Here is a 24380-nt window from a genome sequence, read left to right on the forward strand (position 1 = left end):
TACAACTCCCATAAGCCCTAGCAAGCACGGCCAAAGGCCAGGGATGATGGGAGTTGAAGTTCAGCACACATTCGGTGGCCCAGAGGTTCCCCCTCTGCCCCAGTGTATAGAAAAACCCTTTGAGGAGGTGTCAAGGCTGAGCCTTAGGCAACTGTTAGAAATGAATCAAAGCTGGGGAAACAAAGGGCAGCAAGTCAGAACTGAGGATCATGCAGAAAAAAGAGCCAGGAAAACCTCATCACTCAGGAGAGATCCAAGTCCCTATAGGAAGTCTTTTACAGCACTTCCTGTCCAAGAGGCCAGCCTGGGTTGGCAGAGCCAGTCCAGAGCCACGTTCCTGCTAGAGACAGGTACCAGGCTGCAGTTCGGATAACTCACAACCCAGAGTGCGCAGTTCTGGCCCTGAAAGCTCCTGACAAGAAAGTCTTCATTATTCTAGTTTTTCAGCTAGGAAACTGAAACTGAGAGATAGCAACTTGCCCAAAGCCATGCAATGAGTCCATGACAAGTTTCCCAAACAAGGCTAGTACTCTATTTCCTGGGCCACTCTGGCTCTCACTGTGAAGTCAGAAATCCTGCTTCCTTGGTGAGTGGCATTGGAGGGGAGGGTAAGTGCCTGTATTGAAAGAACTGCTAATGAGCAGCTCAGCAGGGCTGCAAACAATTTGGCAAAGAAACACTTGTTGAATTGTGAAGGACCCTGCTTGTCTTGATAGCCTACTTGCCTTTTCCAGCATTGTGGTTCTCTAAACCCCATCTTGAAGGCTGTAAATTCTTTGTCAGCACCACAAATTGGACTTGCTCATAGAAAAGTCTACTCCCCTGGTTACCATATTTTCGACAGTGCTTTTTCACAGGTTCTGGCTGTTCCTCTTTAGCTGGAAGCACAAGTTCTTCCCAGGATACCAAGCAAAGTCACCCCAACCTCTTCTGGCCTAGCAGAATCAGCCATTAGCTGAATCCTCTTTTCACAGCCAGGTACACAGCAGCTGCATCCTGGGAAGAGCACTGAATACCCCTGGGCTCAGGATGCATAAACAAAACGGCCTGCAGTTTACTGAGAATGAAAGATCTAAATCTTGGTAGTCAGGATAACTAGATGTCACAAATGTATACACAGCAAGTAGAATGAATTATGGACACTGGCCGAAGCATTCTTTTCCATTTCCTTCACTAGGCAGAAACTCCAGCATTGGTACAACCATTCACTATTACAGATTGGCCATTTTGGCCTTCATGAGATGTGGAACAGGATCTATCTTAACAAAGTAAGGCCTGTCATACCCAGGCCTCTCTTTGTCATTAACCAAGCCTCAAAGCATAGTACTGTACACAGAATCCTGCTTATTGAAGGCAGCCTTTGAGTTCGGATAGCCACCAAGGCAGAAATCAAGGTCTCCAATACACTCAGTCTTTAACAACCAAAATAAGTCTTGAAGCCATTGTCCTACTTTTCAGCAGGGATGGAGAACCTATGTCATGCCAGATGTTGTTGGATTACAGCTCCTATTCATGGCCAGTGCAGATGGATTATGAGAGTCGTGGTCCAGTAATGTAAAGGACCTAATGTGATGCCCTAACAAAGGACAAAAAGAATGAGGAGTTAAAACTACAGCTGAACCAAAGTTTGTCAGACATCTTTCTGAGAAAATGTCTGAGGTTTTGGTTATCCTCACCCACCACAACCAAATAAAAAACCACTTATGTAACAGAATATTTCTCTGGATATTTTCTACAGCTGCCATCCTCCTGTCCTCCCTGCACACACACCCCACCCGCAGTTATGCGGAACAGACACATTGTGGAACATGTAAAATGATGTCCTGGTTGCCAACATAGTTGCTCCTGCACTCACTTCCCTTCCTAACCAAGGTGGGGAGCAGTGGTGCTTACTGCCATTGGTAATGGAGAGCGTCGTTCCCCCGAACCTGGTCCTCCCAATTTCTCTGCCCACAAACAGGGAGGAGGCTTTCGAGAGACAATTTGCACACATAGGCCTGTGTGCAGCCTGATGCAAGGACATGTAAACCAGTTTGTGGAAGACGAGCAGTGAAGTTTTGAGAAATAAGGGGTATGTCTCTCTTTCTATAGGCCTCATAAAACTATGCTTTTCTATTTTAGGGGAACGAAAAAGGAAACTTGTTTGCACCCGAGAATCCGACCAGCTCATGGTATCTGACCAAAGATGTGATCGGATTCCCCAGCCGGACCCAGTAACTGAGTTGTGTAATACAAACTGTGAATTAAGGTATCAGCACCCCTCTCCCCTACTGCTGCTCCAAAGATAGTCTGTACATATGATGCATCATATATTTTAGGCCTTGTCTTCTTTCCTAACACCTGTGTTTTCATGGCGGATTTTTGCTAAAATCAAAGTGTGCAGTGTTGAGGTTTTCCTTGGTTTCTGGAGAGTCCTTTTCTACTGCCCTTGCCTGAGCAGGGACGAGGGAAAAATCCATACTTCTTGAAACAGTGCGCAAGCTGACACATAACTAGCCTTCGAAATTTGGCATTCTCCAGATTTTGCAGTGCAATCCTCCCACACAAAAATGTGTGCGGAAAATGCATTTCCTGTTGCTGAGAGTTGTCAGGTGGCTCTGAAGGGATAATAAGTGTCTCCTTTTTTAGACGGGGAGAGAACACTTGCTCCCAGGAGGCTGTAGCCCATTGAGACTGGTAGGGCAGAAGGCAAGGGAGGCCAACAGTAGGTGGCGCCAGAGCCAATGACAGACAGGGCCAACTCATTCTAGTTTGGACCCCATCTTCCGGCAGCAAAACAGAGACTAAGGAAGAGGAAGCTGACAGCTAGGGTCACCCCCTGGACTGGTTGTAGGTAAGAAGGCAGGCAAGTGTAGCCTGACTGGGGAAAGACTTAAGTTGGTGGAGCAGTTGCCCATTCACTCTAATGGACCAACCTCCACTGCGTTTATTCTCTTTTTTTCCTTCAGAGCATCATAGTCCCATAGAACACAAATGATTCCTCCGGTTTCAGAACACTTAAGCTCCACAAAACAAATGACAACAGTCTTTCTCTGTTTCGCTCCCCTCTCCAATTTTTCTCCCCCCTTAGTTCTGCATCCATCTGGCAACCAGAATTGCATACACTCGAAAAAATCCCTATTTGTCATGGGACAGTCCCTTTTTTTCTGGCGCTTGTCCTTGGCAGATCACACACACACACGCACAACGTTTTGGCTTTGGGGAAGACTTAGGGGATGCCTTTTAGAGCATTGTGTTAGCAAGAACGCATCTTCATTCACTCCTCTTCCTCGTCATGTGCCCTCCCTTCATAATGGTCCACCCAGATAGTAAATGTTGCTGAACGTGCATTCATTCTAGAACAAGCACAACCAGATCTTTTATGAGATTAAAATTCTGCTATGTATTCTTTCGTTGTTGTTTTAAAGAAACTTGTTATTGCAAGTTTACTAACCTTCTTTAATAGCCAGTGCAGGACAGCATTGCTACACCTGCTCAGGACACTTGTCTTGGGCAGAGATATTCTTGGTATAGGAAATGAGCAGAACATTATTATTATTATCACCATCATTATTATCATCATCATTATTACCTGCCCATCTGGCTGAGTTGCCAGCTTAAGTTAAGTAAGTCACCCCTGCAGCATACTCCATTCAGGAGCAGTGCTACTGCCGGAGGAGCTGGCCCAGTCCTGGCAGAGGGAAAACAAGGCTTTAAAATAACATTGTGAGATTTACTCTACTCTGAAGTGTTTCATTCCATGCTCTCTTTACACAGTTCCGTCTGCCAGCCACTTACTTGTTAATGCAGTGGACACAAGAGCCTGTTGATGGAAAAAAGTCTTGTCTATCCAACAGCAACTGTTCCTTATTTCGTGGAAAGTTCTGTTCTTTAAGGAGCATCTTCCAGTGAAAAGCAGCCCCACCTTCCTCTGTGTTCTGCACTTGCAGCTGGGGGGCGTTAAAATGTTTCCGAATGTGTTGCAGATGGCAGCGTAGAGGCCTGTAATGGCTGCTCCCCGTGGTGTCAGAGTGTTCCTTCCGCTGGAGCATTGCATGCCATGCTCTGTTTTGCCAAGGAGAGGAAGCTAGCAAAAGCTTCCAAACTTTGTGACTGCCACACTTCCAGGGGCAATGTCCGGTGGCTCCTGGCACTCTTCGTTGTTCGTGTGCTCTGTAGACTCCTTCCCGAGGATTGTGAGATTACAGCACTAAGGTTGTTCTCTCCATGTGTCCGTAAAACACCAGCGCCTCACTGGAGAGGCTGCAATGTGAAGCAGTTCCATGGTTCAAAACCACTGTATCAAACACTTTGTGTTTTTGCTCTGCTCCATTCTTTTGTATTTTTTGTGGTCTTTTACTCAGGCTTAAAGGGGACGCGGGTGGCCCTGTGGTCTAAACCACAGAGCCTAGGGCTTGCTGATCAGAAGGTCAGTGGTTTGAATCCCTGTGACAAGGTGAGCTCCCGTTGTTCGGTCCCAGCTCCTGCCACCTAGCAGTTCGAAAGCATGTCAAGTGCAAGTAGATAAATAGGTACCGCTCCAGCAGGAAGGTAAACGGTGTTTCTGTGCACTGCTCTGGTTCGCCAGAAGCAGCTTAGTCATGCTGGCCACATGACCCTGAAGCTGTCTGCGGACAAACACCGGCTCCCTCGGCCTATAGAGCGAGATGAGTGTGCAACCCCAGAGCCATCTGCGACTGGACCTAATGGTCAGGGGTACCTTTACCTTTACTCAGGCTTAAGGACAGGTTAATATGCAGTTGAAGATGATGGATGAAGGACACTATGTGTGATAGGCAGGGGAGGAATGCTGTCCCAGGGTGGGAGGCTGGGAGAAGAAAGGGAGGCTGCCAGGTGAGAGCTGGAGGGGCTCACCTCTCTCTGTGTGGGACAGGTTAAGATTTACCTGCAGAAGAGAATTTTGCATTCTTCCTTTCTTCTTCTTCCTTTGCTTTTGTTCAGGTTTTTTAAAAATTGTAATATGTTATGTCTTGATAAAATATTGTTTAAGTAAAAATAAGGGGGGAAAGAGGGAACATAGCCCTCAATGGGAAAAAATGGTTGCTTGCTCCTGGAGCAGGCAATTACCAAGGCCCGAGGTGGGAATCTTTCCCAGCCTGAGGGGCACATTCCCTTCTGAACAATCTTCAGGGCCCATATGCCAGTGGTGGGTGGAGACTGGCAAAAGTGGGTGGAGCAAGATATGTAAATTTTGCATGGTAGGCTAGTTTCTATGCGCACCCCTCTCTGCCCTCTAATCCAGGCAAACAAGAGGCGTTAAAAGAGCGCAAGGGCACATTCTAGTCAGGCAGAAACACTCCAGGAGGGGGTGAGACAAGGCTGCCGAAGGCTGTGACTTTGGGAGAGTTCCAACAGCTAGGCAGAGAGGCCTGGAGGGCTGCATTTGGCCCCCAGGTCTGAGGTTCTCCGTGTCTGTCTTAAGCTCAAAACACCTATTAAGAAATCCAAGGTCTAAAGGAAGTTAAGTGAGGTTCTATAGATTAGTGGTAAAAAGCACGCGGTTTGCGTGCAGAAGGTTCCAGCCTCAGACTGGCATTTCCATTTAGCAAAAAGTTCAGGTAGCAGGTGATGTGAAAGGTCTCCACCTGAGTCCCCCAAGAGCCACTGGCAGTCAGAGCAGGCAGTACCAGGCTATATGGACAATTAGTCTGCAGCTTCATATAGGATTTTTTGCTTTTTGAGAATATAGTCATGCTTAAGATTGGACTGTAAGTCTTCTTTGGTCAAGGCTCAGTAGGAGAGCGTCTGCTTGCATGCAGAAGGAGCCAGGTTCAAATCCTGACATCTCGTAGAATCACAGAACCGTAATGTTGGAAAGAACCCTGAGTTTCATCTAGCCCAGCCCTCTGCAGGAATTGAATCTCCAGGTAGGACTGGGAATGTTACGTGTCTGAAACCTTGGAAAGCTGCTGCCAGTCAATTGCCGAGGAAATACTGAGCTCTGTGGACTCATCTGACTTGGGTGTAAGGCAGCTTCCTGTATTTCTGCTTCTCTTCCCTGTTTTAGGCTCATTTGTCACTGTCTTGTCAGTGTTTTTTCTAACACGGTGCCCTTGGTTGTCCCTAGGTGGCACGTTGCAAGAAAGAGCGAATGCACTGCTCAGTGCGGATTGGGGTACCAGACACTGGAGATATCTTGCACAAAGTACAGCAAGCTGGAAGGGAAAATCGAGAAATTCGATGACCGGTACTGCAGCGGCATCCCCAAGCCAAGCTCCAGAGAAAAATGTTCAGCGGAATGTAACACTGGGGGGTGGCGCTATTCTGCCTGGACAGAAGTAAGTGCTGCCACTTACTGTGGCTCCTTCCACTGATGCTTTGTATTGAGAAGGACAGGGCCTTCTCAGTTGTGGTTCCCTGTCTGTGGAATGCTCTCTCCAGTGCAGTCCACCTGGCTCCCAAACTGACATCTTTTTTGGCACCAGGTAAAGACTTACCCCCCACCCCCGGCTTTTGATGAACTGAGATGGTGTTGTTTTGTTGCCAGTGTGCCGCTAAACATTCTTGTGGCTGTTGGGGTGTGGGTGTGTTTGCATGACTCTGTTAATGACGAAATGTTTTTGATTTTAAACATGTTGTTATTCAACTGGAGGTTAGCAAGCCAAATAGCAATAATTTAATATTATAAGTTTGTTAGGTTACATACAGTGTACAGAAGTGAAAGGCGCTCATCATTTTCACCGCTTCCTAGAATGGAAGGGTCAGCAACCTTTTTCAGCCGTGGGCCGGTCCACCATCCCTCAGACCATGTGGTGGGCTGGACTATATTTTGAAAAATAATAATGAGCGAATTCCTATGCCCCACAAATAACCCAGAGATGCATTTTAAATAAAAGGACACCTTCTACTCATGTAAAAACACACTGATTTCTGGACCGTCTGTGGGCTGGATTTAGAAGGCGATTGGGCCACATCCAGCCCCTGGGTCTTAGGTTGCCTACACCTGGGATAAAACCTTTTGGAGACCAAGCTTAAGAACATTCCCCCGGTTGCTTAAAATTAGGGGAGAACTATTCATTATAGATAGGATTTTCTGAAATGAGAGTCCTACCTCATTTTTTCAGAACTACCTCCTGGCACTCCCTGACGAATGGGAGCTCATCACTCCTGACCTGGGGCAAGTGGGGAGTGGGCCTTTCTGCTGCTGTCTGCTGACTCTGCTTTTCTTCCTTCCAGTGCTCCAAGAGCTGTGGGGCTGGCACAAAGAGGCGCCGAGCTGTCTGCATGAACACCTTCAACGACGTCCTGGAGGACAGTAAATGCAGCCAGCAGGAGAAGGTGACCGTGCAGCGATGCAACGAACTCTCGTGCCCCCAGTGGAAGACCGGCGATTGGTCAGAAGTAAGGAGCTTATTGCTTTAAAGGTGTAAACAGCACGGTAGATTTTGATCATGGGAAAGCTGCAGTGCAGTAATGTCAGAAGCACCCCGAATCAGTTTGCCACCATCATTAGGAAAAGCTGTGCATGCTGCTTTCTCCCTTTTCCTTTCTTAGCAAGCCTGAGATTTACTTTGCTCACACCCTCCTCCTTGATTAGTGAGGGATGGTAGTTAAGTTGCAATCCTTAATTCCAGGTTGGGGACTCCCTCACCACCTAGAGATAATGCCTTAGAATCTGAAGCCCAGTGCGAAGCCCGTTGAACCTTTTCCTGAATGGTAGCTGCTGCCATTTTGTGTTACATTTTTGCAGGTCCAACTAAAACGTCATATCTTGTGGACCTTTCTGGTTTTCAAGGTTTGTGGGATCAATATTTGCACTCACAGACAAAAAAAAATATCGAGTTGGATTGCAAACGTAACCCTATACATGTCTTCAGTGAGACTTAGTGCCAGGTAAGCGCTGAGGATTATAGCCTAAATTAGTTGCGCTTTAGTCCAGCATTGAGAAACTTATGGCCCATGGGCCTAATTAGGGCTGTGAGACATCTGAATTTAGTCTGTGGGGCCAAATTTGGGCAAACCACTGTGAGACATGAGTTACAGAGACCTGTTATCTCCAATATAAGCTCTAAAATCGGAGATAAAAAATCTCTTATCCATAATCTTGGAGCTAAGCACCATTGCAATAAGATAAGCTTCTATCTGATTTTAATGGTGTCAGACTACAGCGCTAAGATCAGAGATCAGCCACTGCCTGTTGTTTGAAAGGCAGCAAACAGGAGAAAAGGGCAGGAGGCAGGAAAAACCTCTGCCTGCTCGTTGAAGGGCAGCAGAAAAGGGGTTTTCCCAGGTGTTAGAACCCCAGTGCTATATCAGGTTAAATCCAGACCAAGTTAATCAGGCTTTTAACTCAATGATACAGTGATTTCAATGGGACTAAAGCAGGGGTGAGATCTGGAAGTGGCCCACCTTCCTTTTTGACATGTGGGAGAGGCTTTAATCCCATTGAAGTCACAACTAATCGGAATGGTTGTCTATTTAGGATGAAGGCAGTGCAGTTGTGGGTTTGTGAAGGGAGACTGCTATCAAGTTCTGGGAGTGGCTGTGGAGGACAGAGACACGTCCCACTGCTTTGCTCTGGGAAAAACTGCTCTTTAGTGCACATTCGGAGCAAACAGGCTTTGAGTTAAAGAGTACATTTTTCCTGGGAAAGGGACAAGGGGAAGCCACTTGGAACCATGCTTTCTAGGCATGGGACAAGTGGAAGTATGGGTGTGTCCTCCCTGTGCTGCAGGTCCATCCATTCTGCAACCCGTCCTGCATATTTGGCAGCTCTTCCTTGGTCCCCTAAAGCTGTCTGCGGACAAATGCCAGCTCCCTGGGCCCTTAGATTTTGGATTTGATATCCCTCAAAGCGGCTAACATTCTCCTTTCCCTTCCTCCCCCACAACAAACACTCTGTGAGGCTGAGAGACTTCAGAGAAGTGTGACTAGTCCAAGGTCACCCAGCAGCTGCATGTGGAGGAGCGGAGACGCGAACCCGGTTCACCAGATTACGAGTCTACCGCTCTTAACCACTACACCACACTAGCTATTAGCAGAGGCCAGACTTTGCTGTCCTTCAGTTCCAATGTCCCAGGGGCAACTGCATAAAAAACTTACCAATCTTACTTAGCTTTTCAGTGATTGTTGCACTGGCTTTGGGTGAGCAGCTGCCGTTTCCTTCTTTTAGTGCTTGGTAACCTGCGGGAAAGGGCACAAACACCGCCAGATCTGGTGCCAGTTTGGAGGAGACCGATTGAATGACAGGCTTTGCCATCCCGAGAGCAAACCAGTTTCTGTGCAAAGTTGTCAGCAACAGGAGTGTGCCGCGTGGCAAGTAGGACCCTGGGGCCAGGTATTTGAAGCCATTCTTCTCATTTTTACTGCTATGTGGTTTTTCATGGACTCCAGCAGATGTTGTTTTGGGGTGGTGTTTTTTAAAAATGCAGGCTCTTCTGTCCCAGCACCCAAAACAGAGGCTCAAGGCTTCCAATGGTACAGGTGGAGCCACAGGTGCAGCTTCAGAATGCAACTTTTTGTTACTTGGACAAATAGCCTATGGATGAACACAGATACAATATTCGTAGAGCAACGTGGCTGGTTAACTTCCCATTGGATAACTTCCCGGGCCTCACCCAGATTCCTCCCTTCCATCTCTGGACTACTTTTGCAGTTGCTTTAGAAATATTTGTGTTTCTTTAAAATCAGGTGTTGTACATATAAACCAATGAACGTTTGTTTGGGTGGGCTTTTGTATTTTTTACATCTGGGAGCCTCCAGGAGGAGGAACAAGTCTTTAAGCTTACTGAGCGTGCAGCTTATTTATTTCATTTATATCCTGCTTTTCCTTGGGGGAGCTCAAGACAACGTTCATGGCTCCAGTTCTCATTTTACCTTCACAATTACCCTAGGTTAAGCAAAGAACAAGAGTGAGTGACCCAGCGAGCAGTAATTTCGAGTCACATCTAGCCCAGCATCCAAACTGCTCCACCACAATTACTCATAATGTAAACCAGAGGGGAGCCAGCCTCATGCCGCTGTTGAAGTGCTGCGCCTTCTCTTTAAATATTTACATCCATTGCCGTCTTATGTTTATCACAGAAATGGAGGCTCTTGGCCTTAGCTCACTTGCTGACCATAATAATAAAGTGTTCTTGGACTTCCAAAGAACTCATGGCTTCTGCTGAATCAGACTGTGGGTATTTTAGACCAGCGTTGTTAGTGCAGACTTGCAGTCCACCGCTTAATGTGCTCTTGGGGAGAGGTGGTTCCCAGCCTGGATACCAGTTGGCAAGGATCCCTATACAGTGGTACCTCGGGTTAAGTACTTAATTCGTTCCGGAGGTCCGTACTTAACCTGAAACTGTTCTTAACCTGAAGCACCACTTTAGCTGATGGGGCCTCCTGCTGCTGCCGTGCCGCCGGAGCACGATTTCTGTTCTCATCCTGAAGCAAAGTTCTTAACCTGAAGCACTATTTCTGGGTTAGCGGAGTATGTAACCTGAAGCATATGTAACCCGAGGTACCACTGTACACTGAAATCGTGCTCCGGCGGTGCAGCGGCAGCAGGAGGCCCCATTAGTTAAAGTGGTGCTTCAGGTTAAGAACAATTTCAGGTTAAGAACGGACCTCCAGAATGAATTAAGTACTTAACCTGAGGTACCACTGTACATGCAAAGCATACAGCAGTGGTGGCACAGAGCAGCAGCACTCATTTCCCAGAAGGCATTCCAGTGCTTCTTACTGGTGGGGAGAGAGGGGTGAGGTGGCGGGTAGGATGGCATGGTGCAGGTGCATCTGCAGAACCACCGGTGTGCTTGCACCGCACCAACCTCCCTGCTACCTCAGGCCTCCCTGGAAACCAGCACTGAAGCTCCACCCCACCTTGTGAGCCACTGCTGAAAGCCCATCGCTCTGCAATGCAGCTGTGATCCTGAAAGCAAGTAATTTAGCTAAGAATAAGCACTGGAAAGGAAAGGCAGGTTTTGATAAATTCTGCTTTAGAGCTGGCTTTAAGAATCCTAAAAAAAAACCCACACGCAGAGAACTTTTCGTGTTGACCTTTTCCTTTTTAACAATACATCATACACAGAATGAGAACTTCCAAGCAATCTGTCGGAGAGACTTCATTTGCCGTCTCCAGTGCAGCAACAGCTCTCATCTAATTATACTTTCAAAATAAGTAAATGAATAAACCTGTCCAGACCACACAAACTTCTCTTCAGCCGGTCATGCCTTCCTGTCATGATCGTGTTCTATTAAGGTTGTTGCAGGAGTCAGTCGGTAAAGAAATGTGACAGAGATTATGCGAGGCTCGTAATCCACAGTATGGTAAATGATTTAAACACTTGCACATGTATATTTGAAGGGAATAAATGAAGCATGGAAGATTCCAGCGGAAGCAGAGCATTTTAACCGTTTGACCTAATTTTAAATGGAAGCGACTGAAGAAGGAGACAGGGCTCCTTTTTTATATTTTAAATCGCTCTGGATTTGGCCAAAGAAGTTAGGTGCTTTGAACTTCCTTGCCTCTTTTTAATGCATTTAGAACTAAGGCAGGTGCATTATGAAGCCTGGGGCACAGGGCATATATTTGAGCTGGTTTGATGTTAATTCCCTCTCTGTGGGAAACTATAGTTTGGAGAGGCAAGCTAGGGTTCTCTGTGTCCTCACCAAAACTATAGTTCCCATCTTTTGGCAATCACAAAAGCATGTTCTTCCTGCTATAGGTGTCTAGTTGGCTGCTGTGAGAACATGATGCTGGACCAGATTGGCTTTTGGCCTGATTCAGTGGACTCTGTCTTCTCGCATCCTTAGGCTTGCTTGCAGTATAGCTATCCCCACAGCTTTCTTTCCTTCCCCGCAGTGCACTGCAACATGTGGGCAGGGCTATCAGATGAGAGCGGTGAAATGCGTGGTTGGTGCCTACGTGTCCGTGGTAGATGACAACGAGTGCAATGCTGCTACGAAGCCAACAGATGTACAGGTAAGTGCGTTGATGTGGCAGCCACACGAGAATCTCCATATATATATATGATATATATATATATATCAGGGTGAAAGGGGGTGGGTGCAGTGTGTTGTCAGTCAAGAAAAGTGGAAGGGCGTGCAGCCACCGACGTTGCCTCTACTGGGAGGGGGTGATTTAAGCTTGCTGGGAAATGATCGAAACACACGTTGTGTGGAGGGGTCATGGAGAATTATGGTCCATGGTGGCATGCTGTCGCAAGCATTCGCTCCCAATGAAAAATGAGCATGTTAGGGGCAAGGATTTCAGCTTAGCCTAATAATAATAATAATAATAATAATAATAATAATAATAATAATAATGATAATAATAATAATAAGTTTTTTATTTATACCCCAGCCACTCTGGGTAGCTTCCAACAAAATACTAAGCATACATTAAAACATCAGTCATTAAAAACTTCCCTAAACAGGGCTGCCTTCAGATGTCTTCTAAAAATCAGATAGTTGTTTATTTCCTTGACATCTGATGGGAGGGCGTTCCACAGGGTGGGTGCCACTACCGAGAAGGCCCTCTGCCTGGTTGCCTGTAACTTTGCTTCTCGCAGTGAGGGAACCGCCAGAAAGCCCTCGGAGCTGGACCACAGTGTCTGGCCTGAACAATGGGAGTAGAGATACTCCTTCAGGTATACTGGGCCAAGGCCATTTAGGGCTTTAAAGGTCAGTGCCAATGCTTTGAATTGTGCTCAGAAATGTACTGGGAGCCAATGTAGTTCTTTCAGGACCAGTGTTATGTGGTCTTGGCGGCCACTCCCAGTCACCAGTCTAGCCTGGTGGGGCAAAGGTTTCCTATCTCTCATCTAAAACTTTCCCCTCTGAGCCCTTCTATTTATTTGCCAGCACTTAATCTGTCAGGTTCAGAGCATCATGCCAGGAACCAACCTTTTTCTCCTCCCCCCCCCACCCCCGGGCTCATGTGCCCCACCCCTCCTCTGCCATGGCCACAAGGAGGAGCTCAAAAGCAGCCTGTCATTTGGTCTGAACTTGTCAAAGTGTGGTCAGTCTGATTTCTTCGAAACAAGCCCTCTTCGAAGCAGTAAAAAGCAGCAGCAACAACAAACATGATTTACAAAGCTGGCTTGTTTTTAACAAACCATTATTAAGATTAGCCACAATCCGTGGTTTAGATGTAATACAGTGGTACCCTGGGTTACAGATGCTTCAGGTTACAGACGCTTCAGGTTACAGACTCCACTAACCCAGAAATAGTACCTCGGGTTAAGAACTTTGCTTCAGGATGAGAACAGAAATTGTGCTCCGGCGGCGTGGCTGCAGCGGGAGGCGCCATTAGCTAAAGTGGTGCTTTAGGTTAAGAACAGTTTCAGGTTAAGAACAGACCTCCGGAACGAATTAAGTAAACCCAAGGTACCACTGTACTAACATGCATTTAACTGACGTTGGAAGCGAAAGATTCTGATCTCCTCGTGAGCACACTGGCGGAGAGGAGGGGGAGGCATGTGACCTTGAGGGGAGGGACATTCCCTTCACATTAAATCATGGTTTATTGTGACGTTCAAATAGTCCCCGCTAATTCCAGTCTTCTCTTCCGATTAATTTTGGGCCTCATCCCAGTGGCACGGGTTGTAAGCCCTTTGTGATTTATACAGGACATGGGGCAATTTGGTGCTATATAAGTCATTTTCAAAGTAGTGATGGGTGCTTCTGTAAATTAGCATGCTTGTGAGGGCTGGCATTTTGTTGGTGGGAGGGAATGCAGCTAGAGAAAAATAATCGAGGTGACAGCCTTCAGGCATGTATATTCTCAGCTTGGCAGATGCTCCAGGAGCATCCGCCTTTAGGGTTAAGATGAGCCATTTGTATCAAACAAAAGATGTGATGACGAATGTAATGGGGGAGGGGTTTCCTCCCTCCACTGCTCCCCGCCCCCCGCTTCCATCACTGCATTGCTATAACCATCTAACCTACGCTGAAACCCCTGTGAATTGCTGATAGCTTGCTTTTTCCTATAAAATAGGACTGTGAAACAACGCCATGCCGTCTCCGCCCAGGAAGCCCGGAAACGAAACAAAGCAGCCACAGAACCCAGTGGAGATTTGGATCCTGGACTCCCGTACGTTAAACTGGTCAGCGTAGATTACAAGGAGATCCCTTGATAAACTCCCCCACAGTCCTGCGACTCCGGGGGGGCTTTTTTCCCCTCATTGTCAAAAAGGGGTCAGCTGCTCCCCCCCTCCAACCCCCATTGTCACTCCTTGTCCATCTTCCCTAGTGCTCGACTACATGCGGGAAAGGCACCAGGATGAGATACGTCAGCTGCCGCGACGACCAAGGCTCTGTGGCTGACGAGGCCGCCTGCTTCCACCTCCCAAGGCCATCGGCGACAGAAGCCTGCTCTGTGACACCGTGTGGACAGTGGAAGGCCATGGAGTGGAGCCCGGTAAGCAGCTTCCTCTTGTTTAGGGGTAGTCTCTCCCAGGTGCCTGTTGCTTATTCAACATTTATCAGGCCTTCTAAAGATAACGCTTGGTTCAAATGAAGGCAGCAGAATTTCCTGTAATCGGGAACCAGTAGAAGTAGTTGTCGGAGCAGAAGTGATAATAGTGTAGTGGTGGCAGCAGCAGTAGCAGCAGAACTTTTATTTTTTATTTTTTTCTTTAATTGATTTTCAAAATTTCAAAACAAACACACAGACAAACAGACATACATAAATCTTGGTAATAAATCTTGGTAATAAATCTGTTTAAATCTTGGTAACATTATTAAGTGACTTTCTCAAATCCCCTTGGTTGAATGTCATTATATATCATTATAAAAGTTTTCCAAAATATATTTTCTCAAAAAATTAACTTGATCACGTAACATCTTTCATTCTTTCTAATTTGACTTTAAACATCTTAAATCTTATCCTTACATATTTGAATCCTAAGCCTATCTATTATTTGCAAGCTTTTCCAATTAAGTTATCTTAACATATTTAGCTAAATAGTCTTTAAATTTCATCCATTCTTCCTGATACTCCTTCTCCTTCTGGTCGCGGACTCTTCCAGTCAGGTTGGCCAGCTCCGAAAAGTCCATCATCTTCATCTGCCAATCATCCACTGTTGGTATTTCTTGTGTTTTCCAATTCTTCACTAACAAAATTCTTGCTGCAGTTGTGGCATACAAAAATAATTTAACATCTTTTGGGGGCAATTCCAAACCTGTTATTCCAAGAAGAAAGGCCTCTGGTTTCTTAATAAATGTATATTTCAACATTTTTTTTCAATTCGTTATAAATCTTCTCCCAGAAGTCTTTCACCTTGGGGCAGGTCCACCACATATGATAGAAGGTACCCTTTTTTTCTTTACATTTCCAACATAAATTATCACTGTTGTGGTATATCTTTGCTAATTTTACAGGAGTCAAACACCATCTATACATCATTTTCATTATATTCTCCTTTAGCACCGTACATGCTGTCACTGCAGTTCACAAGAGCTTTTCTTTGAACAGCAAGCTGGGGACGAAGAGGATCAGTTTATACCAGCTGACACAAGTTAAGGAAGGGGCTGGAGCTCAGTGCATCCACAAAGTCCTGAGTCCAGCCCCTGCCATCTCCAGCTAGATGAATCGCCTCTGCCTGAAATCTTGGAAAGTGGGAGTGAGCAGTGGGGAGGGCCTTCACCGCCATGCACCCAACCTCCTGGCACTAGCATTGCTGCTACACGGCCAGGATGGTGAGGGACCAGGCCTAGCGGCAGGAGTACTGGATTGCCTCGACCAGTGCTCCCAAACCACCCCAACTGTTCCCCTCCCCACACACCATCCTGCACTCTCACAGCAGTGACACTGCTTCCTGGGGGACAAGTCTGCTGTACCGTCCCTCCCCTCTGGTTGTTCCTGCTTGAGAACTAGACGAGCGAATGGGATCAGGCAGCTTCCCATCTTCCTAATCATGTGAAATCAACAACCACATGAGATTCACATACATAAAAAAAATAGTTTTACGTAAATAGGTTTCGTTCTGCGATTCTTAACACTTGTGCCTCGTTGCCAAGGGCGTTGATCTCCCCGTTTCCCCCTCTTATCGACGCAGTGCTCTGTAACCTGTGGGCAGGGCAAGGTGACCCGGCAAGTCGTCTGCATCGATTACAGCGACCAGATGGTTGACAGGAGTGAGTGCGATGCTGAGGACGTCCCTGCAACGGAGCAAGATTGCTCCATGCCTTCGTGCCAGCAGATCAGCCCTGAGTACAACAGGCCAATCCCTTCCTTCCCTTACCCTGACTATCGCCAAAAGAACAACCAGGGTGGAAGCGTGAACCGAAACCAAGGCCGTGCGCATGTGCACGGAGGCAACCAGTGGAGAACTGGACCATGGGGAGCGGTGAGTAGCTGGTGGAGATACTCTTAATCCGTTGCGAGTTGGGTTACAGCCTCCACCACCCCTAAGGGTTGTATCTGATGTTAGTCCTCATCAGAGTAGACCCACTGAAGTTAATGGGCAGGACTAACTTAGGTTCATTAATTCTGTTCTAGAACTAGGATGGATACAACCCCACGACTCCATCAAGGCATTTTACTATATATAAATATTATCAACGAGGATGGAAAGAGTTGAAGGGGCCTAGTTACAGAATCAGTGGGATTTGAGGGGCAAGGAATAATAACCATGGGGTGGTGGTGGTGATAGGAACCTATCATTGCCCTCCCAATGTTGAGAAGCCCTGTTCCGGCACTGTCCTAATTTTTTAGGCTTTGCAAAGTTGCCAAAATTGTCCTTGTCATTACGGGGGCTAGCAACTTGCCTCTTTAAAAAAAAAAAGAAATTCTGGTGTGTCTACATTCCGTGTCTCTTCTCAGACAAAATGCACTGATTTTAAATGCAATGGCAATGTGTTTCTTCTCTGAAATCTCCCACTGGACTTCCCTTCGTTAGTACCTACATTGATAAAAGTGGACAGGATACTCTCTGCCTAAAACGCCTTTGATGTCAAAGAGAAAAAATTTAGCGGCTGTGCTAATGCTACCTCAAACTGAATTTTTAATGCCAAGAGTCTGATCTTACAGTTTTAAGGAACGGCACCGGCGCTCCATCAAGAAGACGACTATTCGATTATGGCTGCAGGTTTCATAGCCATTGGGACTCCTCACTTTACTAGGCTATATCGCTGAAATTTGTTGTGCGCTAAGCTCGGTGGAGCCTCCTCAGTCATATGAAACCATGTTTTGTAGTGTTCCAGTACATGCGCTGGTGGCTTCCAACGGCGGGTTGTCGTGTGCCAGGATGAAAATGGATACACTGCCAGTAACTGTGATGTAAGAATGAAACCAGATGAGCAAAGATCATGTGAATCAGGGCCCTGCCCACAATGGGCCTATGGCAGCTGGGGTGAGGTGAGCAAATGCTACTTCATTTGGGATTGTTGTTGCTTTTTCTTTTTTTTAACTCATTCCCAAGGCAAAGCATTCTTAACTAGATTTTAAAGATGTGGCTGCATTTGAATTTCCTTGAAACTTTTTTTAAAAAAAATCAACAAAATAGCATAAGCCAATAGGTTTCGACAGAAGGTCCGTTATCCAGATGTTCTAATTATCCTGCTTGTTTACCTTTCCTTGTTGGAAATAATAGCACTTACTTATTCAGTAGTGCTGAAACGACTGTTGAGACATAGTTTAGACTTACTGTTGTTCGTCTGGATAAACTATGGTTATTAGACCAGGAGCAAACCATGGTTCTGTGGGCTTCCTCCTAGCTGTATGTCCTCTCACCATAATTCAAGGTTTCCAAGATTTTGCTAAAGCTACCTTTTCACATTGCATCCAAATTGGGAAATTGGTTTAATCTCTGTTTACTGCTCATAGGAAGTAAAAACAAAATCCCAGTTCCCCAGCCTGGTTTGCAAAGGTATATTAAACCACAGTTTCCCCGTTAGGCTATAAGAGGAAACTGGTTTAATAAATCATAATAGAAGCCCCAGATTTGGGTATGCAAAGAGCAGGGAGTCTGGTACATGTGGAGTCTGGTTTTTGCTCTAATCAGCAGTTCATAAGACCAAGACATTGCACCTGAATCAGTCCTAAAACTAAGAGGTGTAGATTTTAGAAACCTTTGTGTTTTCCATTGGGGTGGCTCTCCTACATTGGGGAAGAGTCCCAGAAACTATGCATATGTCTTATTATTCCCTGCTCTACCTTCCCACCCACAAAAAAGACCTAATCTGGAACCTGCTCCCCAGTTTATTTTGAAACAAATAACAAAAAGGTGTCATTCACTTCACTCATGAGAGCAAATTTAGATGCTTTCTCTTTCCCAGATTGTACAGTTGTGGGAGTCCCTCACACATCCACAGTCCAGGGGGAGAAATAAAGGCATGTGGAAAGTAGCAATACATTGAAGTCAGATCAGGACGCTCTCATACACATCTTAACATACAGATCTCACAATCGCTCAATGGTAGGGCATCTGCTTTGCATTCAGAAAGTCCCAGGTTCAGTTCCCAGCATCTTCAGGTAGGGCTGGAAAAGAGTCCCTGCCTGAGACCCTGGAGAGTCACTGCCAGGTACTTTAGACCAGGGATTCCCAAACATGGGTCTCAAGCTGTTTTTTTGGACTACAATTCCCATCATCCCTGACCACTGGTCTTGCCAGCTAGGGATGATGGGAGTTGTAGTCTACAACCAGACTGTAGACAATACTGAGCTAGATGGACCAATGGGTGTATAGGCATATGCTTGGTATAAGGCATATGTTTGTATTTTCCCCCCCTGGAGTCTAGAGTTTGAGTCTCTCACATCAGAAGGAAAGCAGCATCTAAATTGGCTGTGAGTCAGATCAAAGAAGACAAAAGTAGCCATCATGAAGTATAAATGAACCTAGCCGTTGCTAATGTGATCTCCACCTACTGCCTTCCTCCCCCCAGTGTACAAAGCCATGCGGTGGAGGAACCAGAACAAGACTGGTTGTGTGCCAGCATCCCAATGGGGAGAGATTTACTGATCTGAGCTGCGAAATCCTTGACAAGCCACCAGACCGTGAGCAGTGCAATATGCAGGACTGCCTTCGAGATACCGCCTGGAATACTGGTCCTTGGAGCTCGGTACGGCCATAACATACTTCTGTTGTTGTTGTTGCTTTTTGTTACTCATTTTCACAGATCTTTCATAGGAACGGAATGAGTGTCCTTAATGTCAAGGTGCTAATACTTGGTGCATGCGCACGTGTTTTTTAAAAAGGAAACTGCACTTAAAGGTGTTTAAAAAACAAAACAAAATGATGCATTCCAAATAAATAGGCATTCAGGAAGAGCATCAGCTAGGAAATCTGTTCGTTTTAAAAGGCACTTTCTGCTTGTTAATGAAGTTTGTACATTTTATTAGCCCATGACAAGTGCTGCACGATACTGATCTTCACTATGAAGGAAACCCATTGCAAGCAAATGAGAGTCGTCGAAGTATTCGACTGTTTCCAAAACCTTTCCTTCTGTCTTCATAGATCTGTTTTAAGCTCCTGTTTTAACACTTAACAAGCCACCCTCAAAGCTACTATAGTTAAGGGATAATTCCAGTGCTAAGCTGCTGTCATCCATGTAGCTCTTTCTGTATATTTAGAACTGTATAGTACAAACTTACTTGCTCAGATGAAGGAACATCCTTTTTAGCAACAACAACAACAAAAACACAACACACAACAATAAGTAAGAGTGACACAAAAAGATGCTGCCTTTGGGCTCCATCAAAGGATAGCTAATATTTTTAATAGCAACGTATTGCATAATTGTGTATCTGGGTGTCTGTCTTGTATGTCAGTGATGAAGACCAAAGGGGGATGCTTTTAACACTGGCTTCTTGCCTTTCAGAGTAACCTTACAACAGCAGATGGTTTTGATTTAAAAGTTCTGTGTTACTTGTCCCAAGCCCTTTTGATTGGACGGCATAAACATATTCATAAGCTCATTGCGCAATGCTTCTTAACCTCCAGCAGAAAGATGGGGGGAGGGGGAAACCCCAACACTAACCATCCCTAAGAGATTCTCAAAATACCTAAAACCCTGCCCAGTCACAAAGCCACAAGCGGGTAACAAAATAGAGATCTGGAGCATTTTTGTTTCCATAGGTCAGTGTTGCCATGTTGGTGTGAGAAGCTACATGAACACAATCTGTTGCCAGGATGGGGGAACCTGTGGCCATCAATATGTTATTGGACTGCAGTTCCCATCGTCCCTGGTGATCAGCTGTGCTCATGGAAGTTGGAGTCCAGCAGCGATTTTGAGAGCCACAGGTTCCCCACCCCTGATCTTCAGAAATTCAGGTATGCCTGAGAACAGTTGCTCACTTTAGAATTCCTCGCGTACATCACTGTCCGAAGAATCAAACCGTAGCATCCGTCTTGGATCCATAGTTTGGAAACTCTTGGACAAGATGCTCAGAAGGACCACTTCTCCTTAAGTTTCACCATCTGCTCCTCATTGCTGCTGCCTATCCACTTGCCTTGTTCCTCTGAACGCTGCCATAAAATGGTTGCACAGGTATTTTTTTAGGTACATTTCCCAGGCCCACTGTGGAGAGGAGAGGGAAGGGGAAGATAGACCTTTATTACAGCTGCCCTTGTCTCACAGGTTCCACCAAAGAGGTTAGGCAGTCTTTTGTTTCCTTCTTCTTCCACAATGAACTTCCCCACAACAGAGATTCTGCTTCTTCACAAGCATCCCATGGGTGCCGATTCTCAAGAAACCACTGCAGCTTGGAAAGTAGGCATGGGTGAATGTGAGTTGACAGAAGGAACTCATCCCACCTTCTCCTGGGCTCTTGAAGCCAGTGTAAGTTTAATTCCCTGCCTCCAGCCATGTGAGTTTAAGATGGTGGAAAATAATGGCTGGATAGGAAACCATAAGTGTGCCCGTTTCAAAGTCTCATGCAAATCAGCCTCCAAATAGCATTATTGTGGTATAATGTAATTTAAAGGGTTTTGTTTTTTTAAGTCCTAATCTGACTCTAAAGCACTTTATATAAAAGAAGCTCCTTTTCATCCAATATATGAACTTCCAAAACTGCCATAGTCTTATTGCTGGAATAGTCCTTCCTTTGTTCCGCCCTTCCCTGCTGTTTCTATGGAGAGTTCTGTGACCATTTTTCACTTTCATACCTCAGCAAACAATGTCAATAGCCGCACATTTGCTCAAGTTGTATGTCTATGGTGCTTTATTATCATTACAAGGGACAGTGCTATAAAGCACTTTCATCCAAGGTGCTGCTGTAGCCCTTTCTACGTTGAGGGGGCAGAGTTGGTGCTAAATGCAAATGTGCTCTGTGTGGCTAGGCATCTGCATGCCTTGGACTTTCTCCCCAAACCAGGGGTGGCCAACATGACGGTCCTCCAGATGTTGACTGCATCTCCCATCGTGCCTCTCTCCATTGACCATTCTGGCCTGGGCTGATGGGAGTTGTAGTCCACAGCTTCTGGAGGCACAGTGTGGGCTACTCTAGCCCAAAACTATACCAAAGACTGCTGTTGACACTGGATTACACTTGCTTTGAACATTAACAAACAAACAAGGTTATGACATTGAGATTGTTCTGGTGTATGATTCATATGCATTCTGGCAATTTCCTCCTTCAGCAGCAGGCCCTGCAGAAACTTCTAGATCCATTCCATTGGAGTTCTGTCTCACCATAGTAAGACTTCCCTTTGAATTTAAAATACAGGCTTCAGTAAACCTCCTTCACTGGAGGTATTTAAGCAGAGGTTGGATGGCCATCTGTCAAGGATGAGTTAGTTCAGACTCCTGCATTGCAGGGGGTTGGTCTAGATGACCCTTGGGGTCTCTTCCAGCTCTACAGTTCTATGATTCTCTGATTCCTTAACTAGGCAGGCCACAGTTCCCATTATGTTGTTTTAAAAAGAATCAGGGAAGCACTTCCAAAAGTAAGCATACTTCTGTCTCTATCTCTCTCTCTGTGTGTGTGTGTGTTTGTGTGTATAGCATAAACCCAAATGATATTTTCATCTTTTTTATATATAAACAGCTCTGAGAACTAGACATCTAAACATCTAAATTGTTGGTACAAAGTGTAGTTAAATGTAGTGCTGCAGTTTTTTTAAACAACAACAACACAAATGTCTGCTAGCTTGCCATGAAAATGTAATCAACGTAGTTTATAAAGTCTCGTGCACAGCGCACGGCTTAACGTGCACAAATGAAAGCTTGCCAGATCCTGAAATGGTCAAGACTCTGTGGTGCAGAAGTAACATGTGCCCTAAGTTGCATATCTGTGTCCTCTTGCTCTATCTTGCCACACACACACACACACACACACACACACACACACACAGCACAACTGCAATCTCTTGGCCCATTCTCTTCTGCTGCCCACTCACCATGCAAGGTCCGAAGGTGAAAGGGCAGGTAGTATCAGAACTGAACTATGTTCTGGGTGTGCTCCTCAATGCAAAAGTAGTTCCAGGTTCAGATCTTGCCCCCACTCTTTTAAAATGATGCGTGGAACACTAAACTGTCCTCCTGTTCTTAACACAAATGGTCTTTGGCTCTTCAGTGGGGAGTCTTGTGATCCGAGTATTCAGAGTTCCTTATTAAATTCCAGCCATCCGTCCAGATGAAAAATCCCCCAGAGAAAAAGTCTGCAGGGCTGAGCCACTTTATTTGCAAATCATGATTTATTTTTTTTAGAGAGAGAGTGTGAAAAAAGTACATAAATTTCACACAAACTTACTTTAAGCTGCTTACAGTTTAGATGGCCGATGATACAAATGGTGCTGAGTGAAGACAAAACTAAAACACTGATAAATGAGCTTAAACTTAAGATTTCTCACTTCACCTGAAAAATTCAACCAATGATGTTTGTCTACCTCGTTTTGAGACCATGTGCTACTGCTGTAGGTAGTAGAGGACAAAAAGAAGTTGTCTTTTTGTTTCATGTTGCCACACACTTTCTCCTGGCTCTGACATTTATCACCACCTTTCTGCTGTAAATGTTTCGACTTCGTCTGTCCCAGATGGAGTGTTGCTTCCATGTTTTTGGACACTTTTGAAACAAGAGTAAAGTATTGACTGAAGCTTTTTTTTCTTCAGCAGAATGGATCTCTTTATGTATTTATGTTAATGAAGTGTATTTATTTTTCAACTATTGTTATTTAATTTTATAAAAACGTCGCATTGCATTTACTATTTTGAATGCTGGGCAAAGGAGACAGAGAAATTAAAAGTAGAATGTAATCATCAATACGTTTCGCAGAATGATTTCTTGGCTTTGATAATCATAGAGTCATGAGGTGTATTTATTTTCTGAACACAAGATCGATAGGCTCTGTTTTAGGTCTGCTGCAGCGGAACTGATCCGTTATATAATGAAGTAATATAAACATGAATTTGCATGCAAAGGCTAAGTGTTCAAAAGACCGCTATACTGTATAACCTCATGGCAGGTGCATTCAAGCTGACAGAATGCAGAGCTAGCATGGTGCCATGGTTAAAAAACTGAGGGCCGGATTCAGCTAAGTAGGTGCCAGTGGCAGCCCACACAACAAGTCCCGTTGCACAATGGGACCTCTTCCTCTCTTTCTTCCCTCTCGCTCCCCCACAATCCGCTCTGGGAGTTTGGAGGAGCCCCCAGAACCTGGTGTGAGGGGAGAATAGTGGAGAGCGTTCCCTCTGGCTGAAATGTTTGTGCTGGCAGAACAATCAGATTATCATTTTATTTTATTATTATTTATTGAATTTATATACCGCCCTATACCCGGAGGGAGGTAACAATGTTTAATTTCTCTCCAAACTTTGGGCTTCAGATTCTGTCTCTTTGATGAATGCACTTACACAAACCACTGTCTCTCCTCCATTTGCGGTAATAGTACTGCCCCCCCCACTGGGTTGTCGCACCGATTACTGTTCTAACATATGTGCTAATGTGAAAGGCTGTGAACACTCAAAAATGGCGGCACAAGTCGCGTCCGTGTGCCCCACCCCAAACCTCTCCATCCATTTTGGCATTGAAGAGGAAGGTCGGAAGAGGGCTTTTAAGTGTGTTCATCCGGGCGTGCTTAGAAGCTTTCCTCCAATTGTCAAGAGAATCTTGTGTTATCAGACTTCTATTTGTGTTCAGCTGAACATGCATAGAGATCTCCTTCCAGGTGAATGGAGAAAAGCTCGAAGTTGGCAGATGGGGGCATCTTCATGGCCTCTATTCATGTTGGCATTCCCATAACACTCAAAAAAGACTATGTTTGTGTTAAAAGTATTATCAGTTCATTCCAGCCAACAGACATCGTTTGCATGGGAATGCAAACAGTCCACACAATCCACATTGATCCAAATGCAAAATGTTTCTGGCCTGTTTTTTTGGCAAGTGCTTTAGCAGCCAGGGTTGGCCTTTTGAGACCCAATAAGTTGAACGTAGGCTATGGGCTGTGTAGTGTGGCCCATTTGCGGGTATGAACACCACTTGGTTTTGCTGGCCACGGTTAACACAGGAGCTG

At 45.4% G+C, this 24380-nt stretch overlaps 1 protein-coding gene across 8 annotated transcripts in view; it reads left to right on the forward strand.

The window, feature by feature from the left end:
* Positions 1–24380, forward strand: part of ADAMTS9 (ADAM metallopeptidase with thrombospondin type 1 motif 9) — a 139195-nt gene that overhangs the window by 62339 nt on the left and 52476 nt on the right. For 7 of the 8 annotated variants that reach the window (XR_008329108.1, XM_053378299.1, XM_053378300.1 and 4 more), the window contains 10 exons: positions 2122–2248; positions 6068–6278; positions 7177–7341; positions 9113–9277; positions 11789–11908; positions 13925–14020; positions 14180–14347; positions 15987–16277; positions 17126–17287; positions 18814–18990. Coding sequence is in view for 7 of the 8 variants with exons in the window: in XM_053378299.1 (XP_053234274.1) it covers positions 2122–2248; positions 6068–6278; positions 7177–7341; positions 9113–9277; positions 11789–11908; positions 13925–14020; positions 14180–14347; positions 15987–16277; positions 17126–17287; positions 18814–18990 (1682 nt within the window). In the remaining variant the exon portion in view is untranslated. The remainder of the gene's footprint in view (positions 1–2121; positions 2249–6067; positions 6279–7176; positions 7342–9112; positions 9278–11788; positions 11909–13924; positions 14021–14179; positions 14348–15986; positions 16278–17125; positions 17288–18813; positions 18991–24380) is intronic. The other variant, XM_053378298.1, reaches the window with a different exon arrangement.

Source organism: Podarcis raffonei, chromosome 2, assembly GCF_027172205.1.
Source record: "Podarcis raffonei isolate rPodRaf1 chromosome 2, rPodRaf1.pri, whole genome shotgun sequence".
NCBI lineage: Eukaryota > Metazoa > Chordata > Lepidosauria > Squamata > Lacertidae > Podarcis > Podarcis raffonei.